This window comes from Adiantum capillus-veneris, chromosome 12 (assembly GCF_014529385.1).
Source record: "Adiantum capillus-veneris isolate H3 chromosome 12, ASM1452938v2, whole genome shotgun sequence".
Taxonomy (NCBI): domain Eukaryota; kingdom Viridiplantae; phylum Streptophyta; class Polypodiopsida; order Polypodiales; family Pteridaceae; genus Adiantum; species Adiantum capillus-veneris.
This window is the reverse complement of record NC_140942.1, coordinates 66,297,988-66,311,502: the sequence shown is the minus strand read 5'-3', so window position 1 is coordinate 66,311,502 and position 13,515 is coordinate 66,297,988. Positions and strand designations below refer to the sequence as shown.

General features: G+C 44.4%; 1 protein-coding gene and 1 pseudogene across 1 annotated transcript in view; one reads left to right on the top strand and one right to left on the bottom strand.

The window, feature by feature from the left end:
* Positions 1-2,957: 2,957 nt before the first annotated feature.
* Positions 2,958-4,420, bottom strand: LOC147445859 (iron-sulfur cluster assembly SufBD family protein ABCI8, chloroplastic pseudogene; annotated as a pseudogene).
* Positions 4,421-5,615: 1,195 nt separating this feature from the next.
* LOC147445858 (uncharacterized) overlaps positions 5,616-13,515 on the top strand; it is a 42,425-nt gene continuing 34,525 nt past the window's right edge. The window contains exons 1-2 of the mRNA XM_086525227.1: positions 5,616-5,852; positions 6,678-7,118. Of these exons, the coding sequence (XP_086381353.1) occupies positions 5,650-5,852; positions 6,678-7,118 (644 nt within the window). The 5' untranslated portion in view covers positions 5,616-5,649. The remainder of the gene's footprint in view (positions 5,853-6,677; positions 7,119-13,515) is intronic.

The following is a 13,515-nucleotide window of genomic DNA, read 5'->3' as shown; positions in this document are numbered from 1 at the left end:
TCGAGAAGTCTCAAATGTTCTTGCCTCTGAAAGGTATGGAGATAAAGGTAATTGAGTTTCTCTCTTTTGGAAGATGAGACCTAGGAACATTTTAATAATCGTGAGAGATCATCCCTGTGAGATAGGACTAGGAAACCTATCTAATGGCTTAGACTCGAGCTACCTTGTGATGGAAGCCTGTCCATTGGAATCGATACTATCTTGACTATGTTTTTTTTAAACGATTATGGCCTAGTGACCAGTCAAGTACCCTACAGTTGCCAAGCGGATTTGATGACGGGACGGGGACCTCACAATATAATTTTGCCGCCTGCTGTTAACTCCCGACTTTTGAAATTTTGTTTAATGTTGACCCTTCTCTTTCCATGCTGCCATGTTTTCTGTGGATTTTTTATGTTTTTGAAATTGTGGAGACCCCTACTTGCTCTGAAAAATTAAAACCCCCAATTACACTTCAGAGATCCTAGGCAATGACTAAGACGCACTAAACCTAGGAGACCCCCCACCCTCCTTCCTTTTTGCTTTTGCTGCTTACGCTTCTTCTTGCTCCTTCTCCCTCACCTTGGCTGTATGCCGGTCTACCCCTCCTTTGGAAGTTTTCACCTCCCCTCTCCTCTTGCCTACCTACGATGCCCTTGCACCTCCTCTCTCCTGATTCCCATCTATGGTGTGTGTGTGTGTGTGTGTGTGTGTGAGAGAGAGAGAGAGAGAGAGAGAGAGAGAGAGAGAGAAAGAGAGAGAGAGGTTTGCCAGGTGGAGAGGGAATTAGTTGGGCCTTTGCATAAGGAAATATCTTGTTGTTGCTTGTCGTCCTCGCAATACCATGGAACGTCTTCTCTATAAAACCTTTAGGCATTTATACCACCACACCTAAAGACCACCTCACATTTACCTATTGTCAAAATTTTCTTCTTGTTTTTTTTTAAATTGTGGAGACTCGCTTGAATCAGGGGACCTACTAGAGTTGTTTTAAAACAAATATATAACCTCTAAGATCCCCTCTAAAAAATAGCAAAGGTGATGAGATCGTTGTCTCCATAATATGTGCTTTTCTCCCTCTTTGTCTTTGCATGCAAAGGTGATAAGAGCATTATCTCTGACTGCCAGCCATGCCCTTTTAGTCAAGAGATACAAAGATGCGAGCTTTTAAATTAATTGAGGTAGGGTCGACAAAAGGGTCATGGCTTGGTGCTTGAAAGTTGAGGGCAACGATATTTGAAGGCAGCTCTTGGTGGAAATGTAGGCAACTTTGACATCCATAGGTGGCAATTTGGCGATCTCTGATAGATGGGGTACGATCATTGGTTGTGTTTATTGGGATCAAGCCTCAAGGGTAGGGCAACCCACGAGTAAGGCAACTTCACTCCGGTCCTAACTACTGCACCTTGATCCACAAGAGACATCAACTCTCTCGATAGCTGGTGAGCCATGGGAGATAACATTTTTGGAGAAAGGCCTTGCCTTCAAGCCACTAAAACCAACAAAGAGTGGTGAATTTTCCATCATCAAGAAAGGCCTTTGTTTTCAAGTATGGTGAAACCAACAAAAAGAGGTGGATTTTACAAGATATTTGTAAAGACTTTCATTAACCATGAAGTGTGTATGTTTGGATTGTACACATGGAATGCCATGCAGCTAGCAGACGAGAGGGGGTTTGCCAGTCACCTACAACTGAGAGAGAGAGAGAGAGAGAGAGAGAGAGAGAGAGAGAGAGAGAGAGAAGAGAAGAGAAGAGAAGAGAATCTCAATAGATTCTTAGTATTTTTCCAAAATTGGGCCTTCCTTTTTTGAGTTTAGTCATTTATCGTGAGTGGTAAAGTGGTAATCTTTACTATTAGTGAAAGGAAACTAGTCTTTCTCGGTGAGCATTGCTATAGAACATAAAGGACATACACAGATTGGCATCAAGCATCTAGGACTAAAGTAAACAAGTACAAAGTGCATTGCCCAGTTAAAAAAAAAGAATTGTATATATGATGATTGATTACCTCTATAGATGTCTGTAAAATGGTCCAATTTCAGGGCTTTCTCTACAATTGTTTTAGTGAGACCAAGGCATTGCTACTCTTTGCCGTACGTGTTTTGATAGAATTTGGAGTGTAGTTCTAAATTAAACTTTAGGATGCATGACAAACTCAAAAAATACAAAAAGCATGAGAAGGCTATAAAAATTAAACTGCACTACCGACATGATAATCACGTACATGTGTAGTCCAATTGTGCAAGCCTGACGAAAATGTTTGTGTCAAGCTACATAAAAGCAATGTGAATAGTTAAACATTTTGTCTTGCAATGAAGCGTCACGGAGTGAAAATGCTAAATATACAGTGCATGTCATGCAGAAGTGCCATACAAAAGTATGGTGGAGAGTTGGCACTATGGTCTCTCCATAAATTATAAGAAAAGAAGTAGTGCCCTGCCCCGTAGGATTTATGTGTTGGACCAAGAAAACACATAGGCATGGGGAATTGGATATAGATAACGGACCTTGCAGTGTTGTTGAGTTGAAGTCATCAACAAGTGAGTAGTGCACCCATGGTTGAGCCTGTTGTGGGTATGAGTGGGGCCAAAGATTGTTAATACTATTAACCAGTAACAAAGTTTGCTCAAGTTCCAAAATGCTTCTCCTTGAAGGTTCTACTTGAGAGAAGAAGCTGATTTGCAATCAAGCCATGTTTGCAAAGGCTGTGTGTGTGTGTGTGTGTGTGTGAGTGAGTGAGAGAGAGAGAGAGAGAGAGAGAGAGAGAGAGAGAGAGAGAGAGAGAGAGAGAGTTCCTGGCACTGCAGTTGAGGACCGACACCTACTTTTGCTTCTAGCAGCGATCCCTCTCCTGCTTTGAACTCACCATGCTTTAGACACCAGTAGCCCATCTCAAAAGGCATCCATTACAAATTAAAAAACATCCAATCATAGCGTGTAAAACTTTCCAGACATAGCTCATAGGTAGTTCAAAGTGTTATGAAACCCATACACGAAAGCATTCCATCGCAGTACTCAAAAGCAGCATGGCCATCCGATTGAAATTATCAGCAAGGGTCAAGATCACGCTAAGCGGCTGGGTCCAATGACTGGCTTTGGGAAAAGAGCAAGGATCGACCTGTATGTAGGGGTACGTGTTTGCGGTCCCTCTTTCTCCAATGAGCAAGGAATCACATTGGGAATAGTTCTTGGCATTTCGAAATATCGAGTGAACCTGCATCAAGCCTCTATAGACTATAGGTATTACTAGATTCACCAGCTGATATAGCTTTGGTCATGATTCTGTTTGAGTTCCCTTCCCAACATGAATCATCTTGGTGCCCGAAAAAGTAGAACTCACCCATAAATTTGTCCCCTTTTAGTACAACATTAGGATACTTCCATGTGATGGTCCATCCAGTTTCTACCCATGTCCATGAAATCTTGGATCCATACCCATCACAAAGACCTCTCTTAGTGACGAAATTGTATATCCCACCTTGACCCTCCTCATCCCCAGCATACCAGTTTTGCACAAACGAATACTTAATCTAAGCACCTTTTTCACAAAAAAGCTCAACCATAGCTACGTGCAATTGATTCTTGTCATGTGCAGGTGTAGTGCAGCCCTCCAAATACTCCACAGAGCTTCCCTCATCGGCCACAATAAGAGTGTGCTCAAACTGACTGGTCCCAACATCATTGATTCTGAAATATGTGGATAGAGGCATTTCAAGCTTCTTTCCTTTGGGAATGTAGACAAAAGACCCATCACTAAAAATGGAAGAATTGAGAGCTGCATAGAAATTGTTAGCTGGGGGGACCACTCTTCCTGGATACTTTTGAACTAAATCAGGGTAATCTCTGACAGCATCCGAGATAGAGTTGTTGCTCTGAAAGGTGGGGTTGTGGAGCCTCGTGTATAAGTACACGCCCAAAAGTGAAGGGATCAACTGTGCATGTTTTAATCCGTCGTTGATGGACTTTCATGGAGGATAGGGTTTCCAGTCGTCGTGTCATGCCTTGAACCCCAGACCTCCCGGTCAGCACTTCGAAGCCCTATCCAACCCACTTATCGCACACCACTGCAGGGAATGTGAGACCATAACTACAAAAAACTTGCCCCCTTGCTGCAGAGATCTGTCGATGGCCTAAAATGCCACGTGTCGCCGATCGTGCGCCCTTGTCGTTGATCCCTTCACTCTCCTCCGGTGGTTTGTATAGACGAGGGTTGTGGAGGGCAAGCCATTGCGTGCTGGTAGGCTTTTGGAGAAGCTAGGGAGGCTCCTTTCGAATGCCGGATATGTGGCAAACGGTGTCTTCGGAGAGGCCCTTGGGGATGGAAAAGCTTTGCATATCCAACACAAAGCCCCACTTGTACTTGCGCTTGAGCAAATCGGTTATGGAAGAACTGCCATCGGGTGATAAGTCCGCACTGCATATGCTTGTGAGAACCGCCATGATGGCCTTCAGATCTGTGCAAACTTGTGAAATGAGTATCTAAAGCTTTTTAACTTGACGTCGCCCTTTTGCATGCTTGGAGGAGACCACTCTCTATGGGAGGGATGTGGACCAGAGCCTCGCGTAGGGTCCTTATGACTATCGGAGGGATCTTGACCAGAGCCTACTGGGGTTAGGTTCCTTTTGGCAATTACTAGAGCGACAGAGGCAAGGTTGTGGCGTAGCGTTTTGCTGCTAAAAAAGCTGGCACTGATCGAGCCTAACGCAATAAATTTGATCAAGGGCTATTGTTGTGCCACGTGGCTCACTCAGGCTGAAGAAAAGACAAAAGCGGCTTAGTCTAGGCTCACCAAGTAATGATTGTTACATTTCTCCTCCTGGATTTTACTCACTTCACAGGGTGAACTATGATGAAGACTCATCAATAATGCATGCAGGCATTAAAAAAATTCATTAGTTGGAAGATGCCTCGGCATCTCCAAGATAATGCCTTTCCTATGATGACTACTCATCAATAATGCACGTAGAGGTTAGAGAGAGAGAGAGAGAGAGAGAGAGAGAGGGGGAGGGAGGGAGAGAGAGAGCCAGCGCCCCTACCGGTGGCGCTCGTGCTCACTGCGGGAGAGAGAGACAGAGAAAGAGTTAAAAGCCTGCGAGAGCCGCCCATCGACTCTGAAAGAGGCTGAGAGAGAGGGAGAGGTGTCGGACCATATGTGGGCGGTTTCCATTAGAAAGGAAAAGAGACCTCTGCATAGCATGCGCCACCCGGCCTCCAGAGAGAGGTTCCAGATAAAGACTCTGGCCGCCCGGCCTGATCCGCCCGACTCGTCAGGGCGCTATCCCCTCTTTCCTCCTCCAGTGTTGCCACATGGATGACATCGTCTGCAGATACCGATTTTCGCGATTTATTTACAATCACCCTCCTTTACCCAAAACGTATCTTCCCAACATTCTCGTCAATTCCGCTTTTTTCATAATCTACCACACATACTGGGTGTTCATCAGCCCGTCGCCTCTTGCACCTGCTCACCCTCCTGTGCTCTTTGCCTACTTCGACGTTGGCCACCGGATCTCGGTTGATTCGATTTTCTTTTTCATTTTTCCCAGCCGGGTACCACCCCCTACTACTATGCGCGTTTCCTTAAGAATGCTGAACGCTTGAAATGGTCTGGAGATCCTAGAGAGAGAAGAGGGGGGGGGGGGGGGGGGGGAGAGAGAGAGAGTCAGGGATGGCCTCTAGTTTGCGGAGGCCTTGGAGTAGAGATGGAAAAGCAGAGAGCGGCAGCTGGTGGTGTACTTCCTCGCTGCTTGTTCTCGTATTGGTGGGCTTCCTCCTGCAGTGGAACGAGCTCCTCTATCGTACTGCACCAGCTCAGTTGAAGCATCTCTCCAGCAGCTCAGATTTTGGCATCTTGGGAGTCCCTTGGTGTAGGTACCCTCCCCTTTTCTTGTTCTTCTAATATACCTCAAACCTTGTACTCTGCACTCGTTGCGAGCATGGTTAGAATCACTTCCATTCAAGAGAATTCAAAGCAGAGGTCCATACTTGGTGTTCATCCCTCTTTGCTTCCTGCTCTTTCAGTGGCTGTGCCTCTCTTGCAGCCCTTGCTGCATGAGGAACGCTACGATCACAGTTCGAGGTATGGCTGCAGAGGGATCAATAAGCAGCACGCATTCATTGCTTTCGAAACAAGTGCAGTTATTAGTTAATTGTGCTTTTTACTGTTCAGAAGAGAGATGGGCAACTTCTGAGGGCATGCATTCTCCTAGGGCATGCCAGATCTGTTAAGATAGTTATCAAACTTTGTTGTTTGCTCTTGGATGGTATCGTGGCCCATTGGCATTTTAACTGGGACAAAATGCAGCTAGTAATGTCAACCCCTTTTTGAATGTCATCAAGCGCTTTTGATTCTTTATTCTTGCAAGCACATGACGATTTACAGCTGATTATTTTTCTTCGAAGAAAATGCTCTCCTGTTTAAATAGTTTCTAATACTTTTTGAGAAAATGTGCAATTGTACTTCATTTTTATGCAGTATAGACCAAACACACAGATTAAAGGGGTCTGCAAGCGACTAAGTATCTTTCTTCCATGCTGTGACCAAATATATCATATACTATGCCGGTGTTTTACAAAGTATTGCACAATGATGGCAGCCCTATGATATAGTTTGGGCTAACTTTGTATTCAGTTGGGTGAAATATCTTGTTTCCTGCAGATAAGAGTGTTTTCAAACAGCTATTTATGTTTTTGTAGGTCCAGGAATGACAGCAAAGTTTCTTGGACACGCGGGGACCTCATCCAAGGTCTACAAGAGTTTGCACCCATCTATGATATGCGACCGATCAAGAACAATAGATTTGGGATGGGATTTGATCACTCTTTTGGGCTATGGTTCATGGCAAGGTGGATCCAGCCAGAGATTTTGATTGAAAGTGGGGCTTTCAAGGGCCATTCTACATGGATTTTAAGGCAAGCCATGCCCACTAAACCTATCATCTCCATAACACCGCGCCACCCAGAGAAGTATCTACAGAAAGGTCCGGCTTATGTTGATTCAAATTGCAAGTACTTGGCTGGTAAAAGCTTTATAGACTTTGGGAATGTGAAGTGGCAAGATCTGATGGAAGAATATGGCATCAAAGATTATTCCAAAGTGTTTGTCTTCTTTGACGATCATCAGAATGAGCTGAGGAGGTACGCTTCTTCAGGCTGCATGCTTGATATTACCGCATTTGCTCAAAAAGATTATAGTTTAAATCAAATAATAGACAATTTTTGTTTTCTAGTGAAAGAAACATTGATCTTATGGAGGATTCACAAGTGCCTAAGAAGATTCGCCACACGTGATATCACATTGTGACCCATATAAAAGGAAGAAGAAAGTTTCTTTTTCTTTCCGATTTAATGTTTCTTTTAGTGCTAGGCTTCATTATGGCCGAGTTTGCCCTTGATCTCCGGAGTCACGACAGAAACTCAGTACGCTGAATTATGTGTTGATGTATGCTCATGTGTGTGTGGGTGTGGTGTGTGTTGTGTTTGGGAGCGTATGTTAGTACCTAGTTCTACACCCACTATTGGGCAATGACGACGTTAGTGGGGATGTCGTGGTATTTAGTCAATACTACGCATGATGAGCTGATGGTTATATTGTCTCGTGGGTGACTACCATGGGTCTATACCTTGCACCTTCCTTAATAGGTGAATCTAGGCTCATCCGGGATTCATCTAGGTATATTTCTTTCTTAACCTCCTCTTGCTTGTGCTTTCTCAACAATTAGTAGAGCCTTAAGATTATATCTTTTTTGAGGCCTTACTCACACTCGACCCTTGTCAGTTTAGGTGTGTCACAAAGAGTGGTTAGCTTGTGGCTTGTGGTCAAACAAGTCTTTGCCCTTGTCTCTTTTTTTTTAACATACTTCTTGTGTAGTGAGTCAGATTGTAGAGTGAAGATCTAGGTTTTACACTTCCACAAATCCTTTTCTTTCTTTCCTTGCGTTAGTGATTCCTTTTAGTTTGAATGATGGTTCCTTTTACTTTTCCTTGAAGAGAAAGTGCGGTAGAGATGTGTAGAGGGAGAGAGAAAGGGTCCCAACTAACCCTCTCAAGGGCCCCCCACTCCGTTGGCGATGTGGTGTTTGCTTTTCATTGCGTAAATAGAATGTACACACATATAATACCTCAAGTGCAGACTCTATTGACTCAAATGGTGAATGTTGCTGTGGTAACTTCTCAAGACGAGGCACCTCCGGGGCTGATTTGATGCACCTTTGGATCCTTCTAGATATGGGATTGCGGATGGCCACCGAGGGATAGATCTGGGGCCGATTTTCATTCCCGACGTGAGAGGAATGAAGGGCTGAAAACACAGATATTGACCATGCTGGTGTCACAAACTGATGAATCATGACGTGGCATCACCCTACTGTTCGGACAGACTGACGTGGTAGAGTGCCACGTGGCAGCAATACGGAATTCCGCAATTCGCGCTGACTTGCTGATGTGGTAGCATTACAGATTTCTGCTTTTTGCGTTGACATGTTGACGTGGTAGCTTTATGGATTTTCACAAGTTGCACTGTTGCTTTCACTGGCAGATTTTTGACCAGTTGCTTTTGGGACATTATTGCTTTTGAGTTTGAAGCTTTTGGGGCTCTGCTTTTGGCATCCCTTGTGATGTTTATAAGTGACCCAAGGTTGCTCACTTCTCCGAGCATCTGGACGTAGAGTCTGAGAGCGAGCACCGGCGGAAAGTTGTACTTTGCTCAAAGATTAATATAAAAGAAATACCGAAAGGGGCGCCAGTTTTTGGGGCCAATCTCTCATGGCACGGAACTACGTCGGGCCGTGTCGACTCTTGAATTATGAATTGTTTTGAAGTGAATCTCTGTTGTGTTGCGACAGAATCTAGACTTGGGATGACCAAGTTTGTTATAGTGGTATCATCAGAGTACGACCGATTTCTCTTCTACTGGGAAATCAGATCCCTCTTCTAGCGACACCTATGGATTTCGAAAAGAACCAATTGACCTCTTCTGCAACTGCTGAGGTGGGAGGAGGCAATACATAAAATTTAAGCGACTTGGCAGAAGATGAGTACGGGCCACCTCGGCCCACACAATATGAACTCGGCCCACACAATATGAACTCTTAGAGATGCAACTACGACAACAAGTTGACGAGTGCACAAACCAGATGCTTTAGTTTGCTAAGGATCCCCAATTTGCAAAATTTTTGACCCAGCAATCGATGGCTGAAGTGCATACTCAGTGGTAGACAGCCACCGAGCCACCAATCAAACCGGCAATCAAGAAACCTCCTTCTTCGAGGATGTTTACTGAGGAAGAACTTCAAGATGTGTTCCAGACTCAAATCAGTCAGCTTCTGGGTACGAAGAAGCCATTGAAGAAGCGGATTGACCAAGGTACGATCAAAACGTATGTACGGATCTGTTCCGCACCGTACTGATGTACTGTATGATCCGTACGGTTCAGATTGATCCGTACAAGGCACTTTTTAAAATTTTTCTTTTTGGAAGATAAGCGTGGCTGAGGGTTTTTGATGCATTTTTGCTAACTTATGGGCGACCAAACCAGTTCTCATTTGAGCTTTAATATGCCTGTTCAATCATCAATGTCGTCTAAACTTTGAAGTCTCTTGCAGTAGTTACATAGTATATGGTTGTCTTGTAAAACATGTCTTTAAATGTCTCCAAAAGTTATTGCCCTCTCTTTGTTTTTAATCAAAAATGTCCTAGAAAGTTAAATAAATTGAGTTTTTTTAGAAGTGTACGTATTTTTACGTATATAAAAAATTTCCTGTACGAAACAACGTACAGTACGTATATATACGCCACGTACAGTACGTTGGGTACCACCTTGGGATTGACTACCCCGGGTAAGCATGTGCATTTTGAAGGACTACCCATTTCTTCTTCCTCTTCTTCTGACAGTTCTTCTAGCTCTTCCTCTTCCGACTCGAGTGAGGAGGACAGAAAGGGCAAGAAGTGAAGCAAAAAGAAAAGCTTTGGAAAGAACAAGAAAAAGAAAAAGAAGATTAGATTCCGACCAATTCTGATAGTTCTTCGGAGGAGTCATCCTCTGATAGTTCGGACTCCAAGGATCACATGTTTTATGCGAAGAAGAAGCACTTTTACAGAGCAAACTAGTACGATTTCCTCGAAGATAAGAGCAAGAAGACAAAGGAATTTAAAGAGAGTGGACAGTCAATAAAATTTGAATCCTTTTTTGGATTTTGAGATGCTCCGAAGGCTTTGGCTTTCATCCAGCAGTTTGACATAGCCTTCTCTGGAGGGCATTACTCAGAGCACTCCAAGATCAGGAGGGCTGCATCATTTTTAAAGGGAAATGCTCGAACATGGTGGTCCACTCTTCTTCTGAGGAAAGAAGCCCCGGACAAGTGGTTGAAGTTCAAACGGCTCTTTATTTCTTCTTGGTTGACTTAGGAGTACGCTTGGAACCATCTTCGGATAACCAAGGGTGATTCTTTGGACGCATATTGCGAGAGGTTTTGGGATTCTTTTCTACTGACCTCTTCGTCTAAGAAGGTTACCTTTAAAGAACTGTTTTGTTGCAGACTCCCATTAGAGATCCGAGATTACTACCTTGAACAAAAGTTTGAGTCTATTCAACAACTAATGGGACATGCGAAACGGGGATTCTCAACACATTCGAGAAATTTGACCTACCCCACTGATGAAGTTTTGACTCAGGAGTTAGAAGACCAGACTGACCTCGAACAATGAAAATAGAAAGAAACAAAAGTCCCAGGAAAAGAAAGATACACGCCCACGACTGACTATTAAAGAGAGAGAGAACTATCTCAAAGAGGGGAAGTCTTTTGGTTGTGGGGAACAAGGGCACATCTTCGCAAAGTGCCCCAAAAAGGCACAACGAGGACAGAGTGAAGACAGGCCAGAGAGTTGTAGAGCAACAGAGGAACGTGGCAGAAAAGGGAAGATGAAAGCAGGACTGGTACCGGATTGCATGGGAACCGACCCAAGCTAGATGGATGAAAGTACAAAACTTGCTGCGCATGGGGCAAAGTGAAAGATCAGGAAGCCCTTATCTTTTTTGATGGAGGAGCCAAGGTCAACTTTATTTCACTTGAATTGGTGGCGCGGCTCGAGATTACGCCCGACAGGATGGGGCCACCGATGGAGGCAGTTCTAGTGGTGCCCGGACGGGATGTAGCCATTACACCTGTCATTGGCAAACTTCGTTTGCATTGTTAGGGGTATTTAGGGCACGAGGACTTTTATATCATGCCTTTGGAAGGGTGTGACGTCCTCCTAGGAATCCCTTGGTACCATAAGAACAACGCCGTGGTCGACTATCGGGCCAAGAAAGCGACTTTGACAAATGAGAAGGGCAGGAAAATTGTACTTGGTGTGAAATTGAAGGGCAAGTCCGTCCCTATTGTATCGGCTTCGGCCTTTTCAAAATTAATGAAATCCAGTATCTTTGTTTACAAGATCTATTCGAAAGAATTAAATGATGAACAACGAACGAACATGTATGAATTAGACAAAGAATGACAAGAATTTTTGCACACACATGCTGATTGTTTCTCTGAAGGCCTGCTAGGCGAGTTACCCCCATCTCGTCCCGAGGACCATACTATTGATATGATTCCTGGAACCATACCTCCGAACCGGCCTCCTTACTGTGTTAGCCGAGCTCAGAATGAAGAAACCATGAACCAAGTGAAAGACCACCTTGAAAAGGGTCTCATCCAACCGAGTACTTTACCCTACTATTCTCCGGTTTTATTGGTACTAAAGAAAGACGGATCCTATAGGATGTGCATTGATTATAGAGCTCTCAATAAAATCACTATCAAGAATAGATTCCCGATTCCCGATTCCCAGGACCGAGTTAGAAGCTTTTTGGGCTTGTGTTCTTACTAGCGGCGATTCATTTGGAAGTTTGCAGAGGTAGCTTCACGTTTGCACTTACTGACTCAGAAAGGAGTCCCTTCTCGTGGCGATCGACAGAGGTGACTGCTTTTCAAACACTTAAGGAAAATGTCACCAAGAGGTTTATTTTTCCTGTTGCCTTTCGTAAATAAGTACTAGATAGTTTATTTCTACTTGTTTTCCCCGGAACCCTTGAAAAGGTGCAAGTGGACATTGCATGGCCATTGTGAAACGGCTGTGGCCGAATAGGTTTCTCACATCGGGAGTCTCGGTTGGTTAGTCTGGGACTGGTCGGGCCAGTTAGCACTGAATTCTGATGAGTATGGAAGCCTGTGTGCGCCAAATGAAGTCTGGGCCACTCGTAAAGTCACTTACAACTTTATAAGTCAGTGGGAACTAGAGCATTAACTCAAAAGGGGCAAACTGGACACATGGCAGTTCCAGGTGGATTTTCCACTTCCATCAGCAAGAGGGGACGCCCAATTTGAAAGAGGAGGCTGATTTGACTCATAAGTGACCTACAGTGTGTGTGTGAGTAGTGGGTGCAGGTCTACAACTTTAATGGAAAGCTTGCCTTCTCCTCTGTCTCATGTAGCGCGATGATTTGCTCTCGTGCATCTCTCTCCCCTTTGGCACATATGGTAATGCCCCACTAGTTGGGCTACTCAGATGAACATGTATAGTCCTGGGGGTTTATGCGCGTTTGCCAAGGCAAGAGCCTTCTGAACAGGAACCGGATTAGCTAATTGCTAATCCCCCACAGATACGCACAGTTCCATCGCGAAAGATTGTGAGTTTGGAGAGTTTTTTAGCGTGAAAACTCGTCCAATTCACAGGGGAACTGTCTCATTGTGTGCGGGAGTCCTTGGGACACGCGTAGGCGTGTTCGCTCCGCTAAAAACGATCCGAAACAGGGAATTACGGCGTGCTGTGTTTTTTTGTAGGTTTAGGGTTTCGCACCTAAACTGCAAAGGAACACTAGGGGAGCCTCGTGAGAGCCTTGGGATGTGTGTACAAGCTTTTGGGCACCCGGCAATGAAAAACAGAGAATTACAGCCCGCTGAATTTCTGTGACAGCTCACCAGAAAGCTTCCAGATAGCGAGGGAATCCGCCCTAGACAGGTAGTTTTGGCCTACACGGGTTTTTGCGCCGCTATATTGCCGAAATCAGGTTGAAAACCTGCATTTTCAGCCCTCGCCAGGTTTTGACAGCTTTGTGAAAGCTTGTACTAAGTGGTCGGATTGTCTACCTTAAATTAATAAAGAAATACCGAAAGGGGCGCCGGTCTTTGGGGCCTACAGGGTGTCGGTCTTGTGTGCGCAATGACATTCTAGTCGCTGGAAGCATTTGTGTTCTCTTTCCTTCTCAGTGCTCTGTGTAATGTTAACAGGTAAATGAAATAGTACCGCCCTATACGTTGTATAGGCCGGTTATATGGTTCCATCGACGGGATAGTCACTTTTTGTTCAAAAAGTGCAGCGTGGATTGTTGTGGGTGAAAGCAACACAGAGCTTGTCGTTATGGAAGAGAAGAGAGACCAAGTACCTGAAGAGGGATCTTCCTCATATGGCTCAGAGAAAGTTCCTTCAACTCTTCAAGAAGAGGACAGGTTGTTTAGAGCTCAAGTGCGTTGCTGTATGGACATGTTTCAACAGC